General features: G+C 49.5%; 1 protein-coding gene across 1 annotated transcript in view; it reads right to left on the reverse strand.

The window, feature by feature from the left end:
- Positions 1–1,573: 1,573 nt before the first annotated feature.
- The window catches only part of LOC137909278 (prospero homeobox protein 1-like), a 22,459-nt gene continuing 7,601 nt past the window's right edge, over positions 1,574–16,431 (reverse strand). The window contains exons 3-4 of the mRNA XM_068753721.1: positions 12,436–12,630; positions 1,574–1,759 (exon numbers count right to left, since the gene is read on the reverse strand). Of these exons, the coding sequence (XP_068609822.1) occupies positions 1,574–1,759; positions 12,436–12,630 (381 nt within the window). The remainder of the gene's footprint in view (positions 1,760–12,435; positions 12,631–16,431) is intronic.

Here is a 16,431-nt window from a genome sequence, read left to right on the forward strand (position 1 = left end):
AGCACGATGCGTTCAGGTGCCTGCCGCGTTGCACTCTGGGCTTTTGTCTCTGCTTTGTCTGTGGTGCTGAGAGCTTCTCTGTCCCACCTCTGACCCTGCATTGTTCCACGAGAGAGAGGAGCGAGATCATGCAAAGGCAGGTGAACGTAGAGGAAGAAGGCGTGCTTACGTGTCCGTGTATGTGCGTTGTTTTTTGGGGGGGAGGGGGGGGGGGCAGAATCAATATGCGCCTGTGTTTCATTCCGCTCTGGATTGTGTTCCCCTCATATCTGTTGATTTCCGCAACACTGTCCTTTAGATTTCCCACATAAATTCAAGTATCTCTTATTGAAATCAATGCTAATCATCAGCTGATCATCGTCTCACGCACGAGCTGTTTCAGCAAGCGGAGCAAGAAAAGAAAAGAAAAACCTTTGCAATTAAAATTGTGTTTGTTCACCAGCCCTAAATAAGATTTCTTTGAGCGCTGAACGAACGCCGTTTTTCTGTGATTCATGTTCCTGCCTGACTCATTTCCATGCATCCTTGGCCAGACTGGTTGGAACCCCCCCCTAAAGGTTATTCCCAAAAACCTAAGCACTTTCTGGGAACACAAAATAAATAAAAGCAAAGTCCACTCTGGGGATCGTTAAACAAAAACGGTAGTGGGAAATGGGGGGTGAGGTGGGCGGGGCTAAAACACTTCAGAATCTAAACTCTTGTAGAAGAATATTAATATCAATAATTTATTTCCGCAATGGCATCAAGGGACAAACAAAATCGTGAAGTGCCAATTTTCATCAAGCAGTGATGACAAATAATAATAATAATAATAATCACGAACAACAGCAATAATCCAAATAATAATAATAATGTACATCAAAGAAACATAATGCCCTATTTGCACAAAAAACACACTTCAAAACATAGCAGAGCTCAGTAGCCATTTGAAACCAAAGTCCCACAGACCAGTACAGACCAGTGCCACCAGTCCACCCTTAGTCTTGTCCAGAGCCTTGCTCGGTCTTGTTATTATGTGCACGTGCGGGACTGTTCTGCTGGGGACGTCTTCAGTAGCACAGTCTATTGGTCGCCCGCTTTGCTGGGACAGTTCATTGGGGTACCCAGTGGATTGGAAGGACGCCCCTGGACGCCATGAGCAAAGTCTTTAAGGAACCCAGCCTGTTCTTAGTTGTGTAAATGGGAACTTCTTCCACACACTGAGGCCACACTGAGTTATTCCTGATCATAAAACAGACCAAAAGGGATGAGGGTTCACATGGTCCAATAAAACACCCAATCAAATTTGTGTCCCTTCAGTTCAGAATCAATGGAAAAAAACAAAAACAAATTCATTATCATATAAGAAGAAGAAGAACACAATAGCTAGGTCATTTAGCAACCGCCATGGAGGCTTCAGATTGGGAATGCTACTTCATAACTTTCATACATTCAAAAATGTAAAATAAACAGGAAATCATAAGTGAAGTTGGGGAAAATGATAGGGAAAAAAAAATTAATATAATTTTAAAAGTCTAAGAAATCAGGAAAAACATAATTAAAAAGCACAAAGCGTCGAGCGAGGAGAATGAATTTACTCGTGTAGAAGCTCTTGGAGACAGTTGGGGGACTTGAAGACCTCGGGGACCTCGCTGTCCAGTTTGCAGATGACCTTGTAGATGGCCTTCTTCCAGGATGGGTCCACGTCTTTTCCGGCCACAATGGCATTGAAGAACTCCCTCAGTGTGACTCCGGACACCTCCAGGAAGCGTTCGGGTACCTGGTCAGCCAGAGGGAGGGAGTGAATGGTCAAGCACAAGAAAGGACCAGAGAGACATTCAGCACTGGGACATAGGAGGGCATTAAATCAACAAAACGCAAGATGAGTCTAACGTCTCGCTTCGCTTGTTTTTCCTAATGGTTTTAATCATTTTATTGATACTAATGGAAAAAGAAGAAGCATGAAAAGTCCGATCGGATTTTGTGAATGATCATGGCCCAAAATTACATTTGTTTCGTGTTTTTAATCTGGATTATGTCGGCGAAACTTGAGTTTCCACTTGTTCAGCATCATTCTCATCTTACTCCAGATTTACTGAAGTACGTCTCTATCAATTATTCATTGAACTTCTTATCTTTAATTACAAACGACAGACGTTTTTATGCACATTTCTTTAATCTGTTGTACTGAGGAGTTTCTTGTCCATCTAACAGGTTCCATTCTATTCTATGCAGAGCATCAATTACCGCCCAAAAGACCCGCCCTGTTCCCGGCTTCGCTGTTGTGCTGCCATACAATATAAGTTCATGTTCACAGGGGATGTAAAACCATAACTCTCCTGTCTTCCGAGTCTCTAATTCCTTAAAAGCCAATTCCAGCATCAGCCTGAGAAAGTCTCACCTTTCTCACATCTCCCTCTAACCTGCCCGCAGTGTGGCGAGCGTGACATCTTTATGAGTCCCGCTGTAAATGTGTGACCAAACAAGAAGGCGGGGCCGAGCGAGGAGTAGCAGAGAAAGTCCTGGCCAAAGAGGAAGTACTAAATGCTTTGGGAACAGGGAGACACGCCGCCTCTTTAGTGTCCCTGACAGCGACGCTCACCGACACCACGGAGATGATTAGTCTGGCAAAGATCTGTGACACCCCCCCCCCCCAAGCCAACACTATGTCAAACTCACACACACACACACACACACACACACACACACAAAAAAACACACACTCGTGGAGGCGTGAGCACACACATCATTGCACACACCTCCTTGCGCCAAAGAGATGACAGATCCTGTACTGTTACAGAGCTGTACATAAGGCTTGCCACACACACACACACACACGCACACACGCGCCTACGCACACACACACACACACACACACACACACGCATGCACACAGCTTCTCTACCCTACTGTATTTGGCTGAGTCTCTTTCCTTGACTCAAATCTCCAGGGCGATGCAGCCTTCAGGGGTCACCTGCTTGGATAATGCTGACTATCTGCCCGACCCCCCCCCCCCCCCCCACACACACACACACACACATGCAGCAGCACACGGCACACTACTCTGCTCCTCCAGTGTCCTGCAGATACTCATCAGGAGTGTCAGGACACAGCAAGGTTAGTAGCCACTGGTGTACACACACACACACACACACACACACGCAGCAAAACACACAGGCGTGATTCTTCTCCGGCACACACATGGGACAGCCCCCCCCCCCCTGTTGAGGTGATGAATGAAGGCTAAGATGGCAGTCTGTGTGACGTGTGTGAATATCTTTGACTGAGGCTCAAAGGAAGAGGTGAGCTGTGAATAAGGAGCTTGTATATCGCACGTTTCTGGCAGACATAAAACATGAAGGCTAACACAACCCCCCCCCCCCCCCCCCCCCCCCCGCATACTGAACCCCCTCTGGTTCTGCAGAAGTGGACATTATTTCCTATTTGGACTCCCCGTTGCCAGTGAAATGCCGCTGCAACGACCTTCGGTGGTGAGGGAGACTCTGTGCCAATGCATCGTCAAGAATCTTTATGGGCACGCGCACCTTCCCCCCCCCAAAAGACCTCGGCGCTCCGCTCGAGCTGGTAGACGCAGGTACTGCCGCATTACTGAGAATATTCCTGCACGGAATTTCTCCTGACGTTTTGACTATAAAAGGACAGCAAAAACGCTGACTGCAAGGAGAAGGCAATGTCAAGGAGAAAAGGGTATTGGTATTTCAGATCCTCTTGACTGAGAGAGCGAGAGAGTGCGAACCAGAGGGAGGGAGAGAGAGAGACGGCAGGAGAAGGAGGGGCTGATGGGAGTCTAAGGAGAGCGTGCGGCGACGGAACAGAGGGAGTTATTCCTGTCCCACGAGCCTTTGTTTTGGAGTGTGTGTGTGTGAGTCGTGCGTGGACGCAAACGGCCTCCTGACCAGCAGTGAGCCTGAACTGTTTGCAACTCCTCCCTTGTCCCACTAACTGCCCCCCCCCCTCCCTTCCATGCCCCCCCCCTCCCCCCCCTTCATCTCTCTCTCTCTAGGGTCAGCTGTTGGGCCTTTGTTCCAGAGGCATTGTGGGGGATTATCCAGTGTGGCCGTTCATTCGTTCGGCTGTCCGGTAAATGTGGCCGTTCATTCGTTCGGCTGTCCGGTAAATGGGGCCAATCGCGTGGCTCACAATCCTTCATACATATTTCATAGGGCTTTTTAACAACTTCTCAGCAGAGTCCAAATTAAAGGACAGATGTACAAAGAGGGGAGGACAGAGGGGGGAGGGAGGGAGAGGGGCAGGATAAAGAGAGCACAGGAGCAATGGATGTTTGTGTGCACATGGTATGATGCATGCAGGGAAATAGGGTGACAGTGTCCACACGCATGCTGACTAAGCTTGGGGGGACATGTCCACACTACATGGCCGCCTTTGTCCCGAAGACCTCAGATAGATGAAAGACGTTCATTTTAACCGACAACCTGACAATAACTACCTTTAGATTTGATCGGAGATAGAACCTCTTCATATGTTTCAAGCGTGTGTTTTTCAGCTGCTACAAAAGATAAGAGAGCAGGAAAGGACGGAAGTGTGTGTGTGTGTGGAGGGGGGGGGGGTCTAAAGAAAAAAACAAAAGCTTCCGTGAAAAGTGATATTACGGTTGCTCTGCCTTCATGTAACACAAAACCAACGAGGGGAAAGAATCAGCAAGAAGAGCAAGAAGCTGGTGACGAGCAGACAAAAATACACGCTAACGTCTCCGCTGCGCAAAGAAAGAGAGGAAGAAAGAGAGAGAGAAAGAAAGAGAGCGAGATCTCTCCGACAAGAGGAAGCGATGAGGCAGTTAATCACTCTCATTCACTGACCCCCCCCTCCTGCCCCATTCTCTCCACCTCCCTCTCTCCTGACAGGTTGCTTTGAGACAGAAGGATAAGCTCTTTTTCAGAGAGAGGGAATCGGATTTCCTGCTTTTTTGATGAGATAATAAAATATGACTGAGGACAATAGGAGCCTGTGGACATGGCTTTCGCTGGGAGCCATTCACTCTAACAGTGGCCGGCCGTTGTCTCAGGACTGCTTAGACAAACGTTTAAAAAGGTAGCCCGGGGGGGCTCAAATAAAGACTACCGTCACACACAGACACACACACTTTGTGCAAGTCCACGGCGTGTGTTTGTGTCTTTGCTTGTGCCTGAGAAATCTCTTCTCTCTCTCGGTGACTCAGGCTTGTCTGTTTGTTTGGCCAACATGTTTTTCCCCCCCCCCCCCCCCTTTGCTTTTGGGAACTGTCAGGAGATGTATTGCACCTTCTATTTGCACAGCGTTGGACAAACAAGACGAGACCCTGGAAGATAAGGGTGCGTGTGTGTGTGTGTGTGTGTGCGCTGGTCAGCAGCAGCCTTGAAGGATAAAATGCATGGACACAACAGAAGCCCCTCTGCTGCCATCCAGGTTAATTCATAAACCCCCTGGAAGCTCAGCCTGGGAATGCCGACGCTTCCCATGCTTTGCTGCCATTCTGCTTTTTTGCGACGTGGAACGTCTTCCTTCACTAGAATATTAACGAGGGAGGACACGTTTAACGCAGCGGTGGAGGCGGCCTAGCGACAGTTCAGTGAGTCAGTCCAGAGCTTTCTGAACATCGAGCAGAAGATACGTGTGCCTCACGTATCTGCTCTGATCAATAAACTACAAAGAACCTTGATAAGCCCTTGGCCCACACTGTCACTTTCGGCAAACACGACCCATGTCCCCCTTCTTCCTACCCCTCGTTGCTTGTCCCGATCCCCCCTCTCACACTGATAAGACCGTTCCAAGGCTGGAGAGTCCAACCGACTGGAGAGGGGGAAAGTACGGGCAGAACTCCAGTCCTTCCCAAACTCTTTCCTCAACCCTCCACTCATCCCGACCTCGTTTTTCACTCAGCTTTGCCGACCAGTGAGACGGAAACAGGCCTCAAAGCTGAGCAAACACCGGCCACTCTCACTCCACTGATAACCTTGAGGACATGGATCCTTGAGGGGCTGTTGTGTGTCTTGCTGCCCGGGGTGTGCATGTATGTGAGCATGATCTCCAGTATCACATGGGCTCCTCTCAAGGTACGCCTCTCCCGGGGAGTCAAGGACAGGACAGGGTCAAAGACACTGAAGTCGCTCTCCTATCCCATCTTCCTGGCTCCTCCCTGCACCTTTACTTGCTACAACCCCCCACCTCCCCTAGACACACACACACACACACACAGAGGCTCAGAATTCATATCATATCAGGGGCTCTGAGACAAGTGTTTCCTCCCCTCTTGCCGTCCCCTCTCTTTCCATCACAGTGGAATTGGAAGATGAGGCCAGAGCCGTAGCTTGACATCAAGACAAACATGTCCAAGTTAGCTTGAGCTCTGAGCTGCTTAAAAATTCATTGCCTGATCTCGTATGGTGGATGCAGACGGATTGAAAGCAATGCAAAGGAAGGGAGGTCACAGAGTGCTGTAACCGGGCCTCCGTGGGTCAGGAAGTCACCCCCCGGCTCACAGAGGCTGACGGAGCAGGAGGCAGAAGGGAAAGAAAGGAACGAGGGAGTCTGGAAGATAGGAGCGGGACATCTGGAGAGGAGGGGAACGGGGAGGGAGAAGAAGAATAGAAGGGCAGGAGGAAGGAGGGTGTGGGTGGGTGGGCGGGCTAACAATAAAGGATGGAGAGCGAGGACGGATGGATGGATGGATGCAGAAAGGAAGGAAGGGCAAGTCAGGGAACAAGATGGCAGGAGATGTAAGAAGAATAATGAACTGCAGATTTGATTGAGGGAGGGAGACTCTGGAGTCAGCAAGGGAAGTGTGTGTGTGTGTGTGTGTGTGTGTGGATAGGGGGTTGTTTTGACACATCTGCAGCTCTGATGCACACGCTGGTCATTTTGGCATGAGTCCCCGTGCCACGCTTCATTAGTCTCTCACACACACAAACACACGAAGGAAGGGAGACCGAAATGGTCGAGAAATAATGACATAATCAGCAGCTGTGCCTCAGAGCAGGCTGCTCCTCACAAGGTGACCAGGGACAGAAGGAGGGGGGAGGCGGAAGAATCTGGGGGGGGTGCGGTGTGTGTGTGTGTGTGTGTGTGTGAGCAGGTGAGAACAGGAGAGAGGGGATCATGTAGTTCTTTATGTTTAACTGATTCCCGGCCGCCCCCGGTGCCCCCCCCCGGCGCCACGCACAGCTCTGGTCATTTAATCAGCGCACTGAATAAAGTGGCTTATACGCAGCAACACGTATGAGCGTGCACACACACACACACACACACACACACCTCGCGATGAAGAAAAGGCCTGTCAGGCTACGTCAAACGGGGGCCCTCAATAGCCCCCGGCTATTCACCGAGAAACAGATGATCCTGCTCGCTGCTCTTTTCTCTCCTCTCGCTAGAGAACTGAGAATCCGAGTCCAGTCGGAAACGGCGCTGATTTGTTGATCACTTCGGGTTCTGAAACCAAACGCCATGTCCAGAGCACGCTGTCGACGCGGTCTGATTGACAGGGTGCGTGTGCTAAAAGGTATAGCTCAACGAAAACCGCTGACAGGGACGCTGTTCCTGGCAAAATGTCCCAGCTTCATTTAGTGCACTGAAATGGAGACTTGCAGAGACAGATAGATGTCCTTAAACTACATCTGATGTTCTCAGCCGCTACGTCTCTGTGTGTGATCAATGTGAGCTCACGCCACACACACACACACACACACACACACACGACTGTATTTTGTATTTTCTTTCTGTGCATGATGCTGTGAAATGCTTTTTAACCTCTCCTCAGTGGGAGATTGAGGGATTGACAGTAGACGATAGATTGGGGGTGTCGGGTGTGTGTGTGTGTGTGTGTGTGTGTGTGTGTGAATGAAGTTGACATAAACCCACAGGCAAATTTTATTGGTTGTATTTCTGAACGTAAATCTTTACGGCTGGCTTTTTATCTTCCGCTCCATCCTCTATCTCGTGTCGTGTTTTTCGACCCGTGGAGCTTTTCGACGTGTGTTTTTAGACACTCGTTTAAGGTTGTGGCTTCACTTGTGCATCCATTGCAGCGGCCGTGACCTTTTCACCCCAAATTCCCTGGGGTCGAACCCCGGTCAAAGATGGACCCCCCCCCCCCCCACACACACACACACACACCATGCCCGACGTGGTGAGCAAGCCAAAGAGAAACAAGAATGAAGGAACGCAAAACAGGTGGAGGAGGAGAAAACAGACATTAGCCTCTCCGGGGTGGGAACAAATGGAGCCCCAAGAGGTGCGTGAAGAGGAGGAACGAGGGAGCGAGGGGGGAAGGAGAGGTGAAGCACACAATGCTATGGGCACGGCGGTTGGACAGACAGCATCTGCTCACAGCTCTCTGTGGCTCTGGTAATGGATGGAGAGCTGTAGAGACAGCGCGAGTGGGACGAAGGGAGAGAGATAGCAGGAGGAAAAGATGGAGGAACAAAGCATGGCGGGGAAGGCAGAGGAGGAAAAGCGAATGCAATAAACGGTCTCTCATTATTTGGCAACTTTTGAATCAAAGCATTGGAGGAGAGTCGTTCAGGTTGGAAGCAGCGTAAATAGAGGGATGAAAGAGAGAACAGGAGGAAGAGCAGCTGATATGATACCCATTACCTGTGTGTGTGTGTGTGTGTGCGTGTGTGTGTGCAGATCATAGGGAGCGGCTCTTTAAAGGTCCAGGTGTGTGTGCATGTGTGTGTCTGTCTGTGAGAGGAGTGGCCACTGACAGAGGAAACTTGGTCAAATGGAAATCTGAGAGTTTCCCAGAGCCTTCATAAAACTGCCCCTTTATCAGCCACCCCCCCGTCCCGCCCCGCCCCCTCTCCGCCTGTATACCCCATTACCAGGTCATACACATTCCTGTCCTATGAAAGATGATGTGTGTTGTCATTGGGGGTTCAAAGACAGACCGAAGGGCTTCGCAAAAAGAAAAGGACACTGAGCGAGAATTTTCACTTCCTCACATGAAAGTGCTGCGTGCTCAAAGTCAAGGCTTTGGAAGGCCGGGTGTGTTCTCCGAAGACTTTGATGGTGATGGACGGAGCGAATGAGAAGCGGAGAAGAAAGAGAAGAAGAGAGGCGATCTGAAGGTGGGTGGGGGGGCGCTCAGAAAAGAGGGAAGTGGAGCTGGGGTCTAGGTAATTAACGGCAAGCTCTTTAATTACTGCTGGTGTTCATTGTGCCAGAAGGAATGTGACAATTATGCCATTAAAACTTCCTAATGGGGGGGAAATAGCAAGGGAGAGGACAAGGAGGGGGGGGACGGAAGACATGCAAAAGAGGAGGATGAAAGAATGAAAGGAGAGAGGCAACAGAAGGAAGAGAGAACCACGAGAGGGAGCGAGGGAAGAGGGATATGAAAGGAAAAGGGGAAACAATTGTGACAAAAGAGGAGCTAGGAGGGAGATGGGGACCGTATTAGGCCGGCACAGTGACAGAGCAGATTAGCATCAAACAAGAAAGGCCACAGACGTTTGTGTGTGTGTGTGTGTGTGTGTGTGTGTGTGTGTGTGTGTGTGTGTGTGCGTGCGTGCGTGTGTGTGTGTGCGTGTGTGTAATCACTGAAACAGAGGACATATTCATTCGAAAGACGCCACCAAGGTGGATGGAACTTTGATGATGCAGAATCTGGCAAAGGAAAAACTCAGTCTGTGTGTGTGTGTGTGTGCACGTGCATGCTGAATCTGCGTAGGCTCTTGTTTCAAGTGGTGGTGCAAGCAGGTAGGGGAGGAAGAGGAGGAGGATGAGGAGGTGGAGGTGGAGGAGGAATAAGGGGAGAGATACACAGAAAAGGGCCTTAGGGGCATCTTGATACACATCCAGTACATTTCCATCTCCATGTTGCCTCTGTGACTCACACACACACACACACACACACACACACAAGATGGCAAATGTGTGTCCGGACTTGCGCGGTACACACAACTGCAGTAATTCCACATAAACATCAAATGGCAAAAAAACACACAACCCACTCACCATCGCTCATAAACAGTCATACACACAGATATCACACACACACACCTACACACCTACACACACACACACACACACACGCACACACACACACTCACACACACTTGCATGCAGTCTTTGTACTCACCAAGGTGGTTTGTCAGGGGGTTATGATTTGCATGGCTGGGCAAATTTTCCTTGTGCTGAACTCTAATCAGCTCCTGTATCTCTCAGACACCTGCCCAGCAAAAAAACCTTAATATGCAAAACAGCCCCCCCCCCGACCCCCCACTCCCTCCTCCTCCGCTGCTGCAGCTCCTCAGCCAACAGAACACTTATTCACCTGGCCTCTCTCACTCATTTGCTCCCCGTCTTCTTGCAAATGTTCACATTTATGTATGCAAATGGGCCGTTCCCCTTAAACCTGTTTAAACAGTTCCTGATGGTGCCAGGAGAAGAACGATGGTCCAGTCTGAGATGTGACGCGGATAGGAGGGGGCCACTGAGCCCCCCCCCCTCCCCCCGAAAGGCAATGTGAAATGTATTCAGATCCCTATAGTTTCTTGAGAGTGAATTGCAGGGAAAATACTGTCAAGTTGTGCCGTGCCGTTTACCAACTTCAAAGATTTTCCTCAGATTTGAAGCATCTAATAAATTTAAGGGTGCAAACAAAGTCAAATCTAAGTGAACCCCCCCACCCCATTGTTCTCGTCAAACCGGGCACAGGTGTGGAAGAGGGCTCGTTTCAGTAAAGTAGAGCGCACCTTTTTGAAATCGTTTGCACACTCAGAGATCCTGGATCAGTCGGCGATGGAGAACGAAGTCGGGGAATGTTTCACCAGCCAACGGGATCTTTTTCTAAACTCCTATTTGGACAAACAGGCAAACATTTCCCATTTCCATGCAGCTGTTTGGACGTTATTTCCGCGTCTCATCCGGATGCGATTTAGGCTGAGCAGAGACTAATCTGAAGTGAAAGCAGGAACGTCTTCCCGACGACAGACGAGGAATCGTGTCATTTTCCTCTCTGCTGTGATGGACTTCAGACTTGCTGGGACCTCATATATCCCAGCGCTCCTGCCTGCCAGAGTCTTTCAAAGCCTCCATGAAGAGTGCTGAAGATGGATGTGGAGACGTGTGTGTGTGTGTGTTGTTTGTGTGTGTGTTTGGGCGCACGCAGAGGAGCCCCAGTGGACGAATAACCGACAAAGAGAGAGACAGACCTAAACAGGGAGAACGAGAATGAAGCACTTTAAATGTGAGCGCTGCAAAACTCCCACTGCTCACAAGGGCACTTCTATCCTGCACGTCATCTCTCTACCCCCCCCCCCCCCCCACTCTCCCTTCCATCCTTCTTTCGTCCCTTTCCATTCCCCCTGATTCCCTTTCTCCTTACCTCCCATCATCACTCTCCCTCCCTTTGTCTCTGAGCTCTCACCCTCTATCCCCATCTATCCATCTCCCTTTTTCCCCCTCCTACCTCGCTTCCTCTCACTGAAACAGTGGGACGCTTAACCTTGATAACAGTGAGATTCCCCCCCCTTGAAATGACACGCACACACACACACACTCACACACACAGGAGAAGTGCTTTGCCAGCATACCAGGGCGATCCAAGGGACGGCTGTACCCTTCGAGGTGAACAGGACACTGGGAAATGCAGTAACACCAAAACACACACACACACACACACACACACACATAGACCACTCCAGGTCGTTCTTAACACAAGCCTTTTAAAGGTCTATTGTCAGCTGACATTGAGAGCGCATTGGCAATCCTTAAAATGTTTCACACACATTCTGCATGCACACACACACACACACACACATGCACACAAACACTGTGCTAAAAGGAGGAAGTGTGACAAGCGAAACATATTAAAGGTGAAGTTGCCTGCCGAGAATTTATGATTAAAGTACACTAGAAGAGCCACACGTAAACATCTCTCTGGAGACGATTGGCCAATGAGGACGAGGAAGTAAAATATTCTCAAAACACACTCACACACACACACATGTACAGATACACACAAACCGAGAACCACGAAAGGGAAATTAACAGTGAGGAAGAGGCAGAACAGGCAGAATTCTTCCTCATTGGTGAGAGTTCCTCACGTCTGTCTGAGTATCTTGATGCACGCTACGGGGAAGAAAACATTTCTTTATATCTTTGCCTTCCAGTGAAATTCGTCTTTCCTTGCTATGGTTTTTTTTAATTTTTTTAACTTCCCACTATGTATTTACAAGCTGACGCCTGGACTTCTGGCTCATACTGTAGATTGTGTCGAACGTTACAGGATCTGTATAAGACTTGGACTCAGCATCGAGGACAGTTGCATCATTCGGTGTCAGAGGACACTGCGAGATGGTGTCACAATACCCGCCTGCTTCGTGAAGTATCAGGTGAAAGTCAAGTTTTTTTTTTTAAACGGCTCCTCTTTTTGCTGACAAACACACCGACGGGTTTGTTTGTGTCCAAGTGCGTGCAAAAAGTGTTGGCGTCTACCTCAAAGTCGTTGGCCTTGTTGTAGTGCATGTTCAGGGCTCGGAAGAGCTCGCAGTCGCGGCTGACGCTCATCTCCTCATTCCCGGTCACGCCGTCGTTGATGGTTTGGCGGGCAAATTTCTCCATCTGGATGTAGTAGAACTCCCTGAAGTTGCTGAACCACTTGATCAGCTGGGAGGTTATGCAGCGGTTGAACTGCAACAAGAGACGAGGTGGGTTTTAGCTCGGTTCACAGTGCAATGATCGTTGGAAAGAAAAGGCAATGCCACTGTGTCCCTGAAAACCAGGCTCCAAACTTCCCAACACAAACTGATTCGGCTACTTCTCAATCTGGGGCCTATGACCCACCTTCCTCCTAGCCATTTTGCTAGCCTAAAATGGCTCAGGGTAGAAGACAGGGTTAAACAACTCAAAATGGGATTGGCATTTAAAATAGTCAATGCAGCTCTGCCCTCAGTCCCCTCAATCCCTGCATATCTGACTAAACACCTCCAAAGATTTAGTGACACCCACAGCCACAACACTAGAGGGAGCTCAAACAACAACCTGATTACCCCCTCCTATAGGACTAACATGGGTAAATCATCTTTTTATAATACTGCCCCCAAGGGTGGAACTGTTTGACTCCTGCCCTCAAAACATGCACCTCTTTGGCCTCCTTCAAAACGGCCCTAAAAATACACCTTTTAGGGGGACAGAAACGGAGATAGTCATTACGACTCTCTCCGGATCAACCCCCCCCCCCCCCCTTTGTCCACCTCCATTGTACATATTATGTGTCTTTTTAATTTATTGTTATTTTGCATCTGTGGAGTAATTTATTTTCATTTTTATTGGTATCGTTACATGTCGATGATTTATGTACTAAGGACTTTCAACGGAAAAAATGTGTTTGACTGTACCTAATATCTGTACCTGTATCTAATACATATATTCATCATCATCATCAAACATCGCTCGGGAGGAAATCAATAAGCATTTTTAATGCAAGCGCTGCAGAGAGAGAGGGGGGGGCAGGCCTGAACGTTTGATTTGTGTATGAAAGAAGAGATGTAAATGTGCTGTCTCGTGTCAGGGAGCTGAACTGTGCAGTTTTATCTAAAAAGGAAGGAAGAAACTGTGATAGAAAAAGGGAAAGAACAGGTCACAGAGTGAAGGAAGATAATAGAGACATTAGAAGAGACAGCCAGCAAGGAGGGGGGGGAGACATCAGGAGAATGAGAGTGTGTGTGTGGTTCATCTTCCCCACTGGGAGTCAGACCTCCCTCCTATCATAAGAATGGAGTGAGAAGTGGAGGGGGGGGTTGCAAGACTGCAAACACGTAATTGACCAGAAAAAACGATTAAGTCATCATCTGAAGCGCCCCGGCCCGCTGGGGGGGCTCAAACCTGTACTTAACCCCCGTTCACAAATTACGCCCTGATTCTCCTCCCTCGCTGCACCTCCTGGGCAGAAAGAAAGGAATAGAAAAAGAGCTTTAAAAAAACAACAACAACAAGAAAGAAAAAGAAGAACGACAGCGATGATAAGCGCCGCAGAGACGACTGTCGGCTATCTGATCTCTGCCGCTCGGCTGGATCCAATAGGACGACGTAAACCTATTAAGAGCCTCGGCTCCTTTTTCCGCCGGGTCTCAGCAGTGAAAACACTCTGTCTAAACATCCAAATCACCAGATAAGGACCTCTGGGGGGGCGGCCGCCCTAAAGCGCCCTGCAGAAAGCCGTGATGGAACCCTCAAAGACATCGTCTCTCAGCGGCTCCCACAGGTTGTATCTCACAAAGTCAAAATTGTAGCCTGTGTAATGTGTGATGCATCTTACATCTTACCCCCCAAACACACACACACACACACACACAGAGGCCTTCACTCCCCCCCTCCACTCTGCTCTTTTTGTGATGCTGGAAGAATGGGGAGACAAAACGCTACTAAACGCTGAGCGGACTCCTCGCTGGGGAGGCAGAGCGGTTTTGACATGGAGATTAGGCTCTGGCTATTGTTCCATAACACACAGACAAGCACAAACATCCACACACACACACACACACACATACACACACTCTGTGCGATCTGGGATGACAGTCGGACCCGGGCGAGCGCATGAAGATTGGAAGGGCGAGGCAACGGAAAGGAGAGACAGGCAGAAAATGTGGCAAATCAGAAGCTGTGAAAGAGTTGGACCGCGGTTGGACCAGGCTCAAGAACAGCGCCATGCCTTTCTGGAATGATCAGCAGATGACATCATGGTGGAGCGGAGAAGAAAAGTCCGCTTGACATTGTTTGGCAGGGGTTTTTGGAGGTTGTATAGGGGGGGGGGGGCAGAGGGTCAGAACGTGAGCAGTCAGCAAGCTGGGGTCATGACAGCGCATGACAAACAAACGACTGACACAAATACGCCGGCTGCACGAGGCTATTCTTACATTCAGACGACACAGCAGACGGTCAGAGTGGCAGAGCACAAAGTTTCCACTCCCGTCCTCCATCTCTGCCCGAGTGTGAGATCAGAAGTTTAATAAGCGGCCGATCTCCGCAAAAGCGCGTGTCCGTGCACGCACACATCTGACGCACGCGCGAGATTGAGGTCTTACACACTGAGATTAGAGTCGGTGGAAGAGTTGCCATCGCTCACGCAGGAGACCTTTGGTGTCACCGCAGCCGAGCGACGGGTAGATTTGTCAGTTTTGGACAAGGATTACTTTATTATTGTGCCGGCGCAGAGGAAGATGAATCAGGCTCAGGTGAACTGTGGCTCGATCGCAGCGGGGCGCGCGCACAACGTGCAATCGTTACTGTACATGGAGGTAAATGCACCAAATTACAATACGTGCACATCGGGTGCTCAAAACACACTCACCCCCCCGCTGCTGCTTCCAGCAGTCTTGGTTCATTAAGTTGCGGGTGGGGGGGGGGGTACAGAGGAGCGCCGATCGCGACTAAGGACGAGCGTGCTCATAGTAAACGGAGGGAATTGACTCAAAGGAGGCCATCACTGCGACTCCTTAATCAGGGCTGGCAGGGGTCAGCCAGCGTGGACATGAGACGCAGTGAAGAAAGTGTGCGTGTGTGTGTGTGTGTGTGTGTGTGCATGTGTGTGCGCATGGCTGAGAGGCAGATGAGAGAGAGACAGCGAGAGCGTGTTTCTCACACTCACGCTCAAGAGCCTGTGAAAGGTCAGCGCTTAGAGGCAGCAGCACAAGATAGAAAGTGGTGCACGCACGCACGCACACACGCACACACACACACACACACACACACACACACACACACACACAGTCCAGATTAGGAAAACACTTGAGCATCCTTGGTCTAAACCTTATTAGTCACCTGCCAAACACATTCAGGCACTTTGAGGGTCAGAGAATGTGGTTCTGCGGTTCCGTCTTGTGGTTTGTGTCAAAATGAATCGCTAAAGCTCGCTTCTCACCAACATCCTCCCTGACACAGTCGCCAACAAAGGGGCAGAAAGCACGCCGATGACCTCAGAGCGCTAAACGACATCCAGAAACAACCACAGAGGAGAGCAGAAAGACACAGAAGCCTGCACAGGCCTCTCTCTCTCTCTCTCTCTCTTTCTCCCGGTCTCTATCCCTCTCTCGTAAGCCCCTTCACAGTCATCAGGGCTTTCCAACGTTTCCTGTTTGTGCAGGAGTGAATTGTGGGAGATAATCTCTGGCTGCCTATTGGCTGACTGCACACAAAAAGCAGCCCTGGAAAGCGGGCTTTTGTTGCTGCGGCGACTCAAATCCAGCGGCTGGCTTTTCTCTCTCCCCGGCCCCGCCGAGGCGCCCATACCATGCCACACCATCAGCAAAAAAAAAAAGAAAGAAAGAAAAGAAAGGAGAAGGAATGACCTCTACTACTCCACAGCACATGACTCGCCCAAACAGGGAAACAGACAGAGTTTACGTCAGGTTCTGTTTGTTTCATATGAGCGGATTACCCGCATGCAGCATAAATCAAACGGGCTGTAATTCATACGCAGCAAATTAAACACTC

This window comes from Brachionichthys hirsutus, chromosome 20 (assembly GCF_040956055.1).
Source record: "Brachionichthys hirsutus isolate HB-005 chromosome 20, CSIRO-AGI_Bhir_v1, whole genome shotgun sequence".
Lineage (NCBI taxonomy): Eukaryota > Metazoa > Chordata > Actinopteri > Lophiiformes > Brachionichthyidae > Brachionichthys > Brachionichthys hirsutus.